The sequence below is a fragment of the Rhipicephalus sanguineus genome, chromosome 4 (assembly GCF_013339695.2).
Source record: "Rhipicephalus sanguineus isolate Rsan-2018 chromosome 4, BIME_Rsan_1.4, whole genome shotgun sequence".
Classification (NCBI taxonomy): domain Eukaryota; kingdom Metazoa; phylum Arthropoda; class Arachnida; order Ixodida; family Ixodidae; genus Rhipicephalus; species Rhipicephalus sanguineus.
Genome location: NC_051179.1, coordinates 160,042,869 through 160,058,913, shown reverse-complemented (window position 1 = coordinate 160,058,913; position 16,045 = coordinate 160,042,869). Strand labels below are relative to the sequence as shown.

The 16,045-nt window shown below is 48.7% G+C and overlaps 1 protein-coding gene across 2 annotated transcripts in view; it reads right to left on the bottom strand.

Annotated features, from left to right (window-relative positions):
- The window catches only part of LOC119390863 (evasin P672), a 41,490-nt gene extending 25,770 nt beyond the window's left edge, over positions 1-15,720 (bottom strand). The window contains exons 1-3 of one of the 2 annotated variants that reach the window (XM_037658570.2): positions 15,637-15,720; positions 11,322-11,351; positions 3,506-3,553 (exon numbers count right to left, since the gene is read on the bottom strand). In XM_037658570.2, the coding sequence (XP_037514498.1) occupies positions 3,506-3,553; positions 11,322-11,351; positions 15,637-15,679 (121 nt within the window). In that variant the 5' untranslated portion in view covers positions 15,680-15,720. Of the gene's footprint in view, positions 1-3,505; positions 3,554-9,003; positions 9,084-11,321; positions 11,352-15,636 lie in introns of those variants that run through there. The other variant, XM_049414968.1, reaches the window with a different exon arrangement.
- Between the last annotated feature and the right edge of the window lie 325 nt (positions 15,721-16,045).

Genomic DNA, 16,045 nt, shown 5'->3' with positions numbered 1-16,045 from the left:
CAGCGTCTATAATAAAATGTGTTATATACGCCACAGCGTCGTCTATGCTAGAGGAAGCAATGTCATCACACTGTAGATATGTGTGTTCTTGGAACAGCTCCCAGTTTGCCGACTTAATTTTCCAACGAGGAAGCTGGGGGGAACCACTGTCTCGTTTTGTTAAGCTTATCGCTATAGGGAAGTGGTCGCTTCCGTATGGGTTTTTAATAACCTGCCATTCAAGATACGGAACTAGAGTACTGGATGTGATGGTTAAGTCGATAGATGAGTATGTTTGGTGCGTGGCATTGAAGTATGTGTGTTCGTTTTTGTTGAGCAGACATGCACCAGTAGAGAATAGGAAATTTTCTATCAGTCTTCCTCTCGCATCACAACGAGAATCTCCCCAAAGAGTGCTATGTGCATTGAAATCTCCAACTAGTAAATAGGGTTCAGGAAGCTCATCAATTAGGTTCTAGAATTCAGATCTACTAAGTCTATAGCCTGGGGGAATGTATAATGAGATGACAGTGATTAGCTTGTTAAAAAGCACCGCTTGAATAGCGACTGCTTCTAGATGTGTTCTCAGATGGAGTTGCCTGCAGCTAACGCTACTATCAACTATGATCGCCACACCACCGGACGAAGTGACTGCGTCGTCACGGTCCCTGCGGAATATGGCATATTGTCTGAGGAACTTTGTGTGTGTTGGTTTAAGATGTGTTTCTTGAACACACAGCACTTTTGGACTGAATTTACGCAGGAGCTCATTAACGTCGTCTAGATTATGCAGAAGACCTCTGACGTTCCATTGCAATACCTGCGTATCCATCTTGAATGGAAGGTTACTGCTGTGTGTTTAGAGAAACCTCAAGTTACGGAGTTCTTTCTAGGCCCCGTAATAGGAATTTTTCTTTTCTTAGAGCGGTCGACAGAGTCGCGCCGCTCCTTTGGCGCTTTCCGCGCCGCCTCACTCGAACTAGTGTCCATCACCTCTTGCGAGGCGTTGGATGTTCGCCGAAGAGGCTTCGCCTCAGGAGGCAGAGCCTTTGGGCCCACCTGCTCAGAGGCTGGTGGGTCCTTTTTTAGAGATGGCGATGCAGCACTGGCTGCAGCCGCCGAGGGGGAAGTTGGCGTCACTGCCAGCTCACTACGTGTGCGCTGGACAGCCGCCGGAAGCCGTTGTGACGCTGCCCCCTGTCGCGCCACATCGGCAAAGCTACCATTCGGTAGGTAGGAAATACGCCTGCGTGCCTCCTTGAAGGAGATGTTTTCTTTGACCTTAATTGCAACTATTTCCTTCTCTCTCTTCCATGATGGGCACGACCGCGAGTACGCGGCATGGTCCCCATCACAGTTCACACAGTGTGCAGCATTTTCGCAGGACTCGGACGGATGTTCAGTTGCACTACATTTTGCACAGGTAGAGCGGCCGCGACAGTTTTGTGAACTGTGGCCGAATCGCTGGCACTTGAAGCATCGGAGAGGATTTGGAATGTAGGGTCTGACTTTGAGTTTGATGTACCCTGCCTCGATCGTTTCGGGCAGGATACTGGAGCCAAAAGTAAGGATTAGATGCTTGGTCTGTATTTCTTTTCCATCGCGCCTCATGCTAATTCTCTTCACATTCAGGACATTTTGGTCACTCCAGCCCTCAACAAGTTCAGCCTCAGTTAGTCCCATGAGGTCATCATCTGAGACAACACCACGGGATGTGTTCATCGTGCGGTGGGGGGTGACTGTCACTGGGACGTCCCCAAATGATGTTAGATTCGACAGTTTCTGATGCTGCATTTGGTCGCGGAGTTCTAAGAGGAGATCTCCATTTGCCATTCTCGATGCTTTGTAGCCTGCTCCAATTGTATCTGACAGTGTTTTCGAGACCAGGAAAGGTGAGATCATTCTCACTGTCTTTCCTGCTTTTTCGGAATGTACGACATGATAACGTGGAAAGGTTTCTGTCTGGTGTCCAACAAAGCGAAATACATCTTCGGTGCGCCCCCTCTTATGGGGACGATCGGGTAGTTTCGGGAAAGAGCTATCCATAGGATGTCGTATGTTTCGGCAGTAACGCCAACCACCCACCACGGAGCCCAACTAGGGGACGCTGCAGGAAGTGTGAAAAGCACATCCTGCAAGCGCCAGCTGTACGTTACCGCTATAACCAAATATGGCGTATCCAAGGCTGGCTACCCACACAAGGTTAACCCTTGCCGCCATGAAAAAGGAAGTAAGTTGAAGAGAGTAGAGGACAGGAAAGGTGAACAGTGAGAGAGAAAGACGAAGATGTGGGAGAGAGATAGGAAAAGGCGACTGCCGATTTCCCCTGGGTGGGTCAGCCCAGGGGTGCCGTCTACGTGAAGCCGGGGCCAAAGGGGCGTGTTGCCTCTGCCGGGGGACCTTAAAGGTCCAATCACCCGGCGTCGGCTCAACCCCCAGGATCCCCTTTTCCCCGGACACGGCAAAGCCACGCACGGCGAGGCATGGGAAGGGGTCGAAACCCCCCCGTTAGCTCGGGTCCGTGGTGTCGCTACACACCAAACGCCTGCTTGCGCAGACGCCCCTGCGGGGAAAAGATGGAAGGAAAGGAGTAAAGAAGGAAACAAAGAAAGAAGCAAAGAAAGGAAGAAAGAAAGAACGAAAGAAAGAACAAAAGAAGAAAAGGAACAGAGAAGGAACGAAAGGAAAAATAAAGAAAGTAGGAAAGAAAGGTAAGAAAGAAGGAAAGAAAAGAAGAAAGAGAGAACCAAAGAAAAAAAGGAAGAAAGAAAGGAAGACAGAACTAAAGAAAGGAAGAATCAAAGAACAAAAGAAAGACAGGAAGAAAGAAAGAACGAAGGAACGAAAGCAAGAAGGAAACAAAGAATGAAAGAACGGAAGAAAGAAAGAAAAAAGAAGTGCATTGCTTTTCTATATTCAGGTGGGTGAATTGAGGTTTCAGGGCGTCTTCCGATTTTCTAATCTACTATGAATGAATTCACGAAGTTTGTCGTTCTGTGTTTCTTCCCCCAAAGTCCACACCTCAATTTTCTGCCCCTATGTCATAACCCGATTCCACTATAAACGATTAAAATACGGTAAGAGTATTAGCAAATCGCATAGCTGCAAGCCCTCCACACATTAGGAGAGCTAGTGAAGTAATGGCCAACAAGGTAATCGTGGTTCGTACGCTCATCTTAAAAGTATAGCTGGAAATCGCATTGATTTCATCAACACCGCAGTGCGCAGAAAAAGATGTACATAGCAGCTTGCAATAAACATTGGTTCGGTACTACGCTAGCCCAACGACGAAAATGATTGTAGTACGCTTCTTTTATATGAAAAGTGAAGGGAAAAATTCTGTACTAATCATTTATAATATGGAGGGTGATTACTTAAGTTGAAGAGATACAGAATTCTTTCTTAAAATTCCCCTCAATCGGTGTTGTATATCTGCCACTTACAAATACTACACACTGATATATTTATATATAACAAATCAGTAATCATTTCTCGGTAAGAAATACGTGCAGCAAGTTTAACTTACCATACGCTCCGCTTAAGTAGTCCTCGCTACTATCACTTAGTTCTGGATCTGCAATGTACGCAAGAAAAGAAATACTTGTAACTTGAATAAAAAAAAACGTGCAAGTCAGAGTTATAAACGCTAACCTACAAATTCGTTTTCGCAATACACGATGACTGATTATGCCGGTCTACCTTTTGTATTCAGTGGAAATAAATAAAGGTCCCACTTTTTCCCGAAAGCTGAAGCGCCGCCAAAGACATTTCAGCTTATAGCCATACAGAGACTGTTCGCTTTATCGAGCATGTTTATTGCAGTAAGCATCCGGGGTGCTACTAATTACAGAGCATGGTGTCTCCACGCACAGGCGAGCATGGACATACTTCACTCAATGACCACAAAATCTGACTTTCACAACGCTGGCGAGGTTTACAGAGAAAAAGTTATTCGGTTACAATAAACTACAACAGTACGCAAATGCATGAAGTTTTTCAACGTATCTCCCAGATAACGCCGGCGGGGAAGTTAGACGCAGCGATATACGGGGATGCGCACGGAGATACACTCAGACGCAGCGGCCAAGCACATCGGCTCGCTCAACAGTTGACACTTCCGTGAGTTACCTGCAGGATAAGAGGACCACGACCCATCTTACGACCTCTGAAGCACGGAGGAATGGGCTGACCGCTATCCCGGCTGTCTAGACGAGAGACACACGCTTCACATTGAACTTCACTGCCTATTTCATAACGTACCGTCCGCGTCGTGCATGAGGATCTCATCGCACATGGGCTTCGTGCTGACTACTTCGGCGTCGACGGGAGGTTTTCGAGGTAGGGTCCCTATACCTGGCGCCGCAACAAAAGCTGAATGATAAGCCGGCGCTGGCAATGCGACTAGGAGAAATCCTACAAAGAGACAGACAGACAGACAACGAACTTTATTGGATCCTACCAAGAGAAATGGCGTTTTTATGAAACTAACCTTTCTTTCCATCCTCCCGCTGGCGTTCATTGTTTTGCTATCAGAAAAGGCACCTACTTTTGGCTCACTTGTTTTGCCTCTACACGACGCTAAGGACGTGATTGTTTCCACAGAGTCGCCGAGCTTGTTGTACATGGGTAATCGAGGCTACGCTTGCGACATGAAACTTTTAGGGGTAACGAAACACTAGCACAGTGAAAACAACCCGTTTTGATGGTAAGCAAACTAAGCAATGGACGGAATAACGTAGAACTGTTTCGTATTCCACATCCCTCACACCTATTCCCTATCCCTCACTATCTCCGTGATTGGACGTGATCGCTTGTCGGTCACGTGATCGAACAAAAGCCACGAAGACGTGCCATCGCATACTGGCTATTTATTTGCGGTTACCGAGTACACAAGAGCACAATTATTTTCTACAGCATCTTCCTCGCCACTAGTTATTCACATCTATCGCTATGGAATTTTTTGTTTCGCCTAAAATCGCCTGTCTACCTAGTGACGTCAGAAAATCGTGCAAACTCTCGACGTTAAAATGACGTGCATGCACAAAACAGCTCGTTTGTCTCGAAAGAAAAGGTATCCACCCTCACCGAATAGCCGGACAGCGGCGCCTTCCAAATGAAATAGCAAATAGCTGACTGTCGATCTCCTTGGCGGTGGTTAGTCATACCTGCTGGCAGGAATGGACTTATTGGCGTAAAGCCAGTATCCTGTGTGGTGTATAAAAAGCCGAAGGGCCGTCGTTGCGCGTTGTGACGTTACTTCGGTATATGCTTTGCTCAGGATGGGTCTCCTATAAAGTCTCGCTGCAAGCTTCCGCGGATCGTTGCGAGCTACGGCACGATATACGGAATGGGTGAACGAAACGATTGGAGTCATAGGCGGAACCCTCAATCTCCGCTTTATGTCGGCGCGTTTCGCCGAACAAGCCTCAATGACTAACGCCTGCGTATTTAGTCGCGTGAATCGATTACATAAATGGCGTCAGAACAGGCGACTTTATATGTTCTCTAGAGAGAAAGCGAGATATCTGGTGTTCTGGACGGAACATGTTATAGCTTCGCATTCGTGCTTGCGTTGCCAGTGACGGAAATCTGACGTCAGGCAGAACGAAACAAAAACACGACCGAACACATGTAAGCCATCCCGCCTCATATTGAAGTGTCTTACGGCGAAAGTTAGACATTTTATTTATTTATTGTACTATTATTGTATACATTAAAGTGGTCCCGAAAGAGTTTTGAAGCAATAAGTTTTGAAGAACCAGTTTTGAAGACCCCAGTATCAGCTTCACGAATTCGTTGTCGGAAAAATTTCTCTAATCTGGAAGAACGAGCCGAGTTAGAGTGATGTGTCTCTCGCATCAAGCGCTGCCATTCTTCTCGCACCCTGACGAACGCCCTAGAAGCCACAGAGGGAGGGACTGCAGCGGGAGAAAGCAGTTACTACAGTAGGCGTCGTGACCTTGACCGCGCGTAATTAAACGCGATCGCTCTCTCCCGATTGCAAACGTGGGATTGTCCGTTGTGATTCGTGTGCGTACTGCGTAATGTTAGCAGACTATGGAGTTCGGCATCGGCACGCGGCGGCACACCATGGCAAGAAGCGCATCTAATCCCAACGCAGCTTTTGAATTTTGTCAGCTGTTAGTCAAAAGCATGCTGTTTGTTCTTCGACGTCAAAGAGCAGGCGCCGGCAGCTCCCAAAAGAGTGAGCATACGCCTCTACATTAAAAGAGGGCACCTGAGATAATGGCAACCGCACGCTCCGCTTGTATACTCTCCTTGGCGCGCACGACTGGAAGCTTTGAGCTGAACTGTTTATTTCTGTGTCTGCTTTCCGCAGGATATGTTTTTTTCGCCAAGCACGAGGGCTGGTTCACGACCCCTTTAAGCACTTCTTTTTTGTTGTCTCGACGAACGCGACGAAGCTACAAGGGAGAGATGATACGGGGAAAGAGGCTGAGTAAGCGCACATCATCACCTTGCTAGCTAGTTAAGAAAGTGATCGCTCTCTGCTGTTCTGATTCTGTGTGCGTTGGTGTCAATACTCTGCAATGTTAACATACAATTGAGCTCTGCGTCAGCAGCTCGCGGCACCCGGCCCCAAGTACATCGGATCCAAATGCCGCTCTGGAATTATGTCGCCTTCGGCCAATAGCATGATTTCTGTTCTGCGACGCCAAACAGCAAGTAGCGGCAGCTCCGAAGGAAGTAAGCACAGGCCTCTATCAAAAGAGGGCGCCTGAGAAAATGGCAACTTCGCGCTCCACTTTTAAACTCTCGCTGCTGCGCACTACGCCAAGTATGAGCTGTGCGGTTCACAGCACTGCATGCTTTCCGCAGGTTGCGTTTTTCCATCAAGGCTGAGGGGTGGTCACGACCCCTTCAAGGCGAAAGTTATTCTTCAGCACATGAAGCGAGAACTGTAAGAATCACGGCACTTAACTTGTAATCGCATATAAGTGTTATACTAATTTATTTACCTCAATATCTAAAATAACGTTATCACTGGTAATGTTTTTGCGATAAAGAAATCACTCATCTTGAGTCCCACTCCATTTCGCTTGCTGCTGAAGCAACGTCGATATCATAAATGAGAGTCTATTTGATCTTCACTGCTTTAGATACAGGAGTGTGATTCTCGTGCTTCTTATACCCCGCTGTAGTTTGTCTCGGGTATTCTTGTGCTATCGTGCTCACCTAGACATTGCCAACTCTTTCAGGGCTTATTCAGGCCGTGTTTGAGCACCTCGAGGGTGTATATATGGTAAACCTCTCTGTATGTGCGCTGCCCCGCCACGATGGTCTAGTGGTTATGGCGCTCGACTGCTGACCCCAAGGTAGACATGTGCGCCGGTCCCAAAATCACCGGCGGCGGCGCGTGAACGGCGCGGGTTCATCAGACCGGCGGCGGCGCGGCGCGGGGGGAGGGCTAAGCAGTGAATGTGATAAGTGCACGCCGTAATGTTACATGAACGAGGGCTAGCAGCTAACTTTTTGCTCCGATCTCACTTAACTCTCCAAAACGCTGGTGTATGGCTATACGGCCGCTCCCGGGAGAGAAGCGGTTTCCAGTCAGTTTGTCGTATCAATGGTCCGAGCGCGAAGCAGTGAGATCACAGCGCTCACAGCGCGTAGAAGGTATACGAGCCTTTCGCTGGGGGATGTCTGCCGAAATAGCGCGCGTGCCAGCGCTCTCCACCGCGCCCTTATAGTTAAAGTTCACAGTTGCTGCTCGAGTTACGCAGTCCCTCTCCCCAGACATCGCTTCCTGCTCCTTCGCCAGCAAATGACGGGCGGGGTGTTTCCTTCTGCTTGAGGAGCAATCCACGGCAGGCCTCGCACGCGGTTGATGTTATTCCGTGTGGTGGAGATGCCAGCTTGTTTCATCTCTGCTTTAGCCATGTTCCTTGGCAACGCTAGCGAGCTTTAACTCGCTGGTAGGACATACAATGCGCGGAGCAATGTTATAGATTTAGTGTATATACGGAACATGACGGCGACGGTGAAAACCTGCTTTGAGTGTCCATACAATTGCTAACGCAATAAAAAAATATACAATAAACCGTCAAAGAGGGCTCGCCTTTTGCCTGGAAAGCTGCATCATTTCCGCTGTAAAGAGTGCGTCCGTTGGAAGAATCATATAATCCGCCGGTTTTCCATTGGTTTCGTTGTCGCCTTCAATACCCTTCGTACAGGGGACATCTCCTCGCCGCTTATTTCTTCATAAAGCACGCGTACAATGTCAGAACTAAGCGTTGAACCTATCATGATTTCGCGCTTGTCGGCTAGTCTGTTATCTCTGCATGCGTGGTCGCAAACGCACAGGATGGAGCGAAATCAGTTAATCGCGCACGATAGTCGTGTGAGAGAAGCAAGAGCGGGCGGGCGGCTGCATAGCAAAGCAGTTTGGGAGACAACTCACAACTGTTATTTCTCGTATATGGACCAGTCGAGAGTATCTACTTTGGTGATGTCACGCAAATCACTGTTCTGGCATCACGAAGCACACCAAAAGACAACAAACGCCAAGAGAGAATAACGCGCTCATAGTTTTTGTTTTTTGTGTATTTTCAGAGGCTGTTAGGGTCCCTTTATAAAAACAAGGCGTGCAAACACGGACACAGGAGAGTAGTCAAGACACCAGAAACGCCGCTAACAACTGAAAATCACACAGCGGCGGAACCGAAGGTGGACACAAATACTGATCTGCGCATTCCCACGTAAGAGGCCATACCTATCCAGCAAGTGCGAATACTGGTCTACGTAAGAGAGAGCTGTTCACTCTCTCGACTTTTCTCTTATGTCTGTGTTTCCAGGTCATGTCTTCTTATCATGAATACCTACCAACTAGCTCAGCCATATTCTAAGTTTGCCATTCTCTTTACTTCTGTCTTAATTTATCGGTTTACTCGAGTAAGAATGAAAGGAAAAAGTGTACTAACGCACCGAGATATATATATTACTTATCTATTTTATTTATTTATGCACAGTGTACTAGGTCCAAGACTCCAAGAATATGCTAACCAGCGAGTTGGGTCGTCCCCTTCATCGCTGGAGCACGCGGCAGCGTTAAGGTCAGGCAATACTCGTGACATTTCTGGAGAAGAAAAAGATACTGCACTTCTGGGGAGCTATTATCGATGCGTTCATCCAAAGGAGATGTCCACAGTCCATTTCGGCAGAGCGCATTTAGTGATTCGAAAAAGCGGTGAGCCGTGATGTCACCTTGCTCTTGACCACGTCGCCGCACCGAACCCGCCAGCACATTCCTAGCGTAAGAAGAAAGTGGACGAAATGCACAGAATGAGGAACTTTGCAAATAAGAATTTGCATATGAATGTGTCCGAAATGTTTGAGAACGATGCAGGGAATCCGCTCCGACCTTACAGCTGCGTTAGACGAGCGGCTGCATTGAACCTAAATCTATGGCTTACACTATCAAAAGACATGTGCACCGAAAATCGGATCTCGGAGGACTGCGTTCGTTGCACTGAGGCGCATTCCGTCGCTGTCATTTGTGTCGAGAGTGTTTGAAAGCTTCCTGATGTCATGATGGCACTGCAGAACAAGAACCGGAAACAGGGGGCGCGCTTCTCGCCGAGCACCCGCTATTCAGCGGCCCGCTGAAATGGACAGTTCATTACATGGACACATCGAGAACAGCTCCTCCGTCGAAGTGCTGTATTTTATTTCAGATCCCCCCTTAGAAATAAAAGACAGCACTAGCGGCGGCGCGCCGCAATTATTGCGCGGCGGCGGCGTGATCTCTCTTGGGACTTCGGCGGCGGCGGCGGCGCGGCGCGGCGCGGCGGCGGCCATCTCTACCCAAAGGTCGCGGGATCGAATCCCGGCCGCGGCGGCTGCACTTTCGTTGGAGGCGAAAATGTTTGAGGCCCGTGCACTTAGATTTAGGTGCACGTTAATGAACCCCAGGTGGTCGAAATTTCCGGAGCCCTCCACTAAGGCGTCTCTCATAATGATATCGTGGTTTTGGGACGTCAAACCCCAGATATTATTATTGTTATCTCTGTGTCTGTGCTGTTGCATGCGGTGGCTAACGTCAGGAACCATTGTTTTACCTTACACTAGTTTTCCGAGGGACATTTTTCAGGTTCACAGCAAAACTGTCACTCGCAAAAATTCAGCAAGCAAAGAGTTCTGAAAAAAAAAAACTTAGAGTATCTCATGTCTCCGCCTAAGACGACTCGAAGGCGAAACTATCCTCTTTTTTTTTCTTCTACGTCAATATTTATTCCCTCGCCCTCCTCTGATAGCGTTCTGCAACTACGTGGTTGCGCACTGCCTCCGTGATCGGCTCCCTTTTGACCGAGCGACGATGTCTTCTGTAACTCATCACGTGACCGTCACAATTTGACGATCTGCGACATCATTGCCTGATTATGATTTTTGCCTCAGTTGTGTTGACGCCGCCGGACGCCACCGACTCCGGTGGTCAGTTTTTGCGTTTAAACGGACACTAAAGGCAAATAACAATTTATGTCAGAGTGAAAGCTCAATGTATGACAACGTCTAAAACGGCAATATTATCAACAGCAGTGCCCTACTTAAATTAAGCTAAATGTATCACACGATGAGCGCCACGAGCGGGACATTTTGGAAATGATAGCGATGACGTGAGAGTGTCCGACTACAATTACTCACTCGTAATCAAACTAGCTACAATAAAAAAAGAAGTTTCCGTGCATCAAGAGACGTAATAAAATGCTCCTTGTTCGTTTCTGTTTGATTCATGGAAAAAATAACCTCTTTGGCGTTGCCATGGGGAACGGCACGCGTTCCTCAAAGGTTCCGTTTTCGTCGAACTACGCTTCGCCCGGCGCCCTGCTTCGCAAACGCGGTCGCGTATCAGTGGTAGTTTCGGTATCGCGTACTGTCGCGTGTGTTTTGCGCGCTCGTGAAAGTCGTTCTGACAGAAAGTTCGACAATACGCCATGCATGTGATGTTGCCGGATGCCCGAATGGTGCACGCCGCCAGTGTACGCCGCCGCGCAGTAAAGGCGGGCAACCTTGGGCACGGCAACAGTGACGTCAGAAAAACCGCTTTCAGACGGGTAAATTGAAGTGCGCTAACGCGATGCGCACCAGTAAACCGTTATTTTATTTCAAAATGAGCACTTCCTTGGCACAAAAGTAGCACTAAGAGGTTTCTGAACCGCTGTTTGAACAACCAACGTCGACTTAATATTTGCCTTTAGTTTCCTTTTCAGGTTTCTCCCAAGTAATTCTATGACTTTACGTCCCCTAGGATTTGAAAGGCTACATGGTATCTCAACCGAAGAAACCATAGAGCGATATACAAGCTCATTTAATCAAATGCTTACCTTCACAAACTGCATACATGATGTGGAAGGCTAGAAGAAAGCAAGAGTATGTGTTAGACAAAAAGTCGTATTTATAAATGTTAAGAAAAAAATGCAAACACCAATATGAGAGCCATGTAATCGGCATATTCTATGGAAGCAGAACATGATCGCCCTGGAATTACGCGCCGCATGCAGTGCATTTTTCAGATGGTGCAAATATTACACTATCATACAGTGCTGCTACTAAAGCTCAAGTAAAGAAAAACCTTGCATAGGGCTTGTTCATGAAACAAGAACAACGTTCTTTGCGCAAAGCAACGAAAAAACTGGACACGGAGGCAAAAATACATGCGCACAACACTTGACGAACAAGCAAACGGTTTATGGCGATAAGAAACAAAAAATAAGTAGTAGGCTACACACAGTCGCAGAGATGCCCTATCTATCGACGCCATGCAGAATTACTGAGCAGCTGAATTTCTTTCAAGCTGAACGATATTGACAATGCACTTACACGTGTACAGTAAAGGACAAAATTTTGCGGGATGCCGGAGTGCCGTCCGAAAGCTGCGCTGGGACGCTAGGCGATTATGAAGCGCATGCGCGTCCTATAATGCTCGTTTCCCTGCTTCATCGCTCATTTCGCGTGAGGCGCTGCTTATTACGCACTTGCGCGGGCAGTCGCTTTTCACTGCTGGCGATGCTTTAGCCATGCGGCCATCGTGCGCGACGTGCGGACTGTCAAGTATCTAATGGCATGTGTTTGCAGTGCGCGCTGCATTTATGTCGCGTCATTGAGGAGATAAGCAGCACTGTCTGTTTTTTTTCCTTTATTTTAATAATCATTTCGATTTTGCTTGCGATTGACGCCTGGTTTGTGAAAACTGCTCGCTGCAATAGAAACCTAATTTCGAAGAAACTCGGTCCGTATGCTTTCACTGCGAGCGTTACCGTGCACCGCCACCCATTCGGAATTCTCGTTCCGATGCAAAGCGTATAAGAACGAATAATTTTTAGGAAACGTATTTTTGTCGTGAAACAAAACAAGAAGAAAACAAGGACAATCGAGGCTGCACTAGGAGAGGGTGATTTGTAGGACTTGGCGAATTCGCCGCCAGCAGCGACGACGCTTCTGAAACGGCATGGCATAGACCGTGTCAGTGCGAAGCCGTTCCCACTCCGCTTTAGTCGCTTCGCACAGTGTGTCTGTGCTGGCATTCCTGAGAGGGACTTCGCTAGATTGGCTTTGAATAGACGCCACACATTTTCAATGCGGTTCATGTCGGCTCCTTTCGGAGGCCTTGGCAGCTGCTGCACGCCAAGAGCGTCTAGGACAGCTCTCACTCTCCTAGATGTGTGAACGGGACTCCTATCTTGCTGAAAAAAATAAAATCTATCAGGGAAAGATCCGCCGAAGGCGCATGGCACGAAAATATTTGAATGACGTTGCCCTATGTGTCTGAGTCGAGGGGTCTGTCGATTCTCACCACAGGAATCAGCCCAGCTCTTGACTGCGCCCTATAACAGCCGCACAGCAGCGAGAGCAGGCAAACACACTGTGCATGTATCAAGGCGACTATCTGCGCAGGGAAACTAGCCCACTGCAACAAAATGTTGGGGATATGCGTCCACTGTAGCGCGATAAATAATCTTTTCAGTGTTGCAGTGTAGTCGCAAGTGTAAAAAAAAACATGGTGGACCCTCCGTCTAGTACTTGGTCACGGAGAAAGATTTCTTGAAGAGCGAAATTGCGCTCGCTCTGGCGTCCTTATAAAGTCACTGAATCGAGCACAGCACTGACGCGCCCTCTGTCGTGAGAGTCCGCCAGCGGAGAAAAAAAAAACGCGCCCATCGTGTTCTCGACGAAGCTCGCCGCTTCAAGGCCATTCGGCCCGATTCGCATCTCGCGCTTTATCCGGACTGGGTGTTTCTTGAGCGTTCTCGTCAGCTACAAATTTTTCAGTAAATACGGAAACAGTGGCGCCACATACAGGACAATTTCATGAGAGTGATATGTTTTTTAGAACGCGAAATCTATAATTTTGATAGCGTGAACTCGATAGCCTAGTATAACCTTTAAGGCAAAAGCCTTAGATACCTATCAAACACGAAAATTGACCATCGGTGCCAGCGTCGGCGGCGTGAACATGATGATGCAAAAAATCATCATCTCGTCATGACGTCCACACACGACGTTATCATGACGTCTCAGGTCACCAAAATTCGTGACGTCATCACGACATCATGAAGACCAACCTGACATGACGCCATATGACATCGTCGCTTTGCACTGCTTCCGTGATCCTTGAGCTTCACGGAGGCAATGCAAAACCAGGTTAGGTGCAGAAAGCTGCTGTGCCTGCGATCCTGGAGCCAGTGAAAAACCACGTTAGGTTAAGAAGCCTTTGCCGGGGGTTGGGCACGACAGACACATCGAGCGAAGAAAAACAAGATAGTTTTCGCCTTCGAGACATCTTAGTCTAATGCGTAAGGGACACTGTGAGCTTTTTCAACGAATGGTGGGATTTACTCTCCGAGAAGTCCTTCTCGCAGACGTAGTCGCGACGCGTGAGCTCTCGGTCTTTCCTTGGTATGGCACGAGCCCACGCTTCCAACCTCAGGGTCACTAAAGATATTGAAGGTAATTACCTTCTCCTTGCAGGATATGTATCCATTGCTGAAGTTCGGCATGACACATTTCCGCAATACACCGGAAGCGTCATCTCTCGTGCTGCGGCGAAAACCGCATTTCTCCGTGACGCTATTGCGTTGCCCTAGAGCGCTGCCGCGGTCTAGAAGATCTCCTCCTCAATACTTCTTTCTCCGTGGGACTCGGTATAACAGGAAATTGAACCGCGTCAGAGGAGCAAAGTTCATTGTTTATTATACATTGATGCATGACAGATTCACAGTGTCTATTTGAGTTTGGCAGCTATAACCCCGTTTGACGTGGATACACCCACGTTGACGCCTAGTGACACATCATCCCGAGCACTAGCGCCAAAGATCACGTAGAAATAGAACCCGTGTAGTAACTGAAGCAGTTAACATACACCTTTGAACACAGACTGCGAACTTTTATTCTGCGCCTAACAGTGTATTGATTCCTCTGTCTCACTACAGGACCTGTCCTGTAATGAGACACAAGGAACCCAACGCACGGCTCATTACAGGCGACCGTAACCAGCGAGCTAGCGACCTTCAAAAGACGTGTGGCAGCAGTAACAAGGTTGCATGCGTAGATGCCACAAGATATGGGGAAGGCAGAACACGCAGCTGCCGTCGTTGATTGCGCGGGTAATGCCTCGCGTGCGCCACGGTGACCACAGGACATTCGGAGGCGGCCGAGAAAGCCGCGATAGCCCTAGCATTCACCGCAGCGCCGAACCACTGCCATCGCGATAGCGAATCGCAAGCGGCAGTCCGCGGCTTCGCGCGCGGGTCGTGCCTCGCGGGAAGCGGCCCGGATCCTTAAAATGCTCGATGATCGCGACTCGGCGTCTCGCTCGCAACACCCAAATTCGACAGCCTTCTCCTACGGACCCCGGCACACACCGACGTCCCGCTCGCGGGGAACGAGGCGGCCCACGCCGCGACACGACGCCTCACTCGCCGAGCCGCGGAACATTAGGTGACCGTCGCCTCCGCTCCCGAGAACGGGGCTTTGGGTCAAACACTTCGACAGCCATGCAGCAACAACAAGGATCACATGGTCGTGGGGTGATCGTCTCGCAACGTTCAGCGACGTTACAGTACAGTACAGGCTCAAAGACGTAAATTCCCGGACTGCACGATAAATTAAGCAGGCGCGATGCCGTAAGCTACGGCTTACTGCATACACACTTATACCCTAGCCCTGCCTTCTTATGCCACTGCTACCTCAACTCCCCCAATATGTGTAAAGCGTGCGGGCACAGAGCAGCGCTGCGCCACATGGTCTGGATATGTGCCGGCGACAGCGGTCGTGATACCGCCGCCATTCGATACCAGGTCACCGGCAGCCTCGAGCTCACTCGTTCCCGCCGCCGCCCCCGCTGCGGGAGCCGCGGCCTAGCCGCGGGGTACCTTCTCCGTCGGCGCCGCCGCCGCTGGGAGGCGGCCCTCAAAGCTCAGAGCTGAACTAACAGGCTCTGGGCCGTCCTGCAGGCCGAGGATGCCTCCCGAGTCCAGGACTCTGAGGAGCCACCTGAGGCCACCAAGACCACACTGCCGGCCCACTTGAACAACAAAGACCATTCCCTTCTGCCACACGTTGAGCGCCCATGCTTATGTTTATTGTAAGGTTCTGCCTTTTTCTAAAACCTATTTTCTACCTGCTGACAAAGTAACTCACCGTAGAGAACAGAAACCAGTGCAACGGCTACCTTGCGGGCCATTCTGTATCTTCCTTTCCTTGCCTTGAATGAGAAGTGCTAAGCCAACCTACGTATTCCTTTTATATTACCTGTCCGAGTGCATGAAATGACGGATTGCACTGGAAGGCGAGTGCGTCACTTGTAGCTGTTTCTTGTGACCCTCACATACAAGCTTATTCCGTGCGTCAATACAGGCGACACCAGGAAAGGCAATTAAATGCCGCTGTTTTGAAATTCTTCAGTTGAGCATGCCGTTGCTTACGGTATCAGGATTCTAACAAACAAACACAATTTTATTGTAATTTTATTACTCTCTGCCGAATGTGTTGTTTACAAAAGGACAATGCACGAAAGTGTTGAGAAAAGCGTCATTCCACTTCCTTGTAC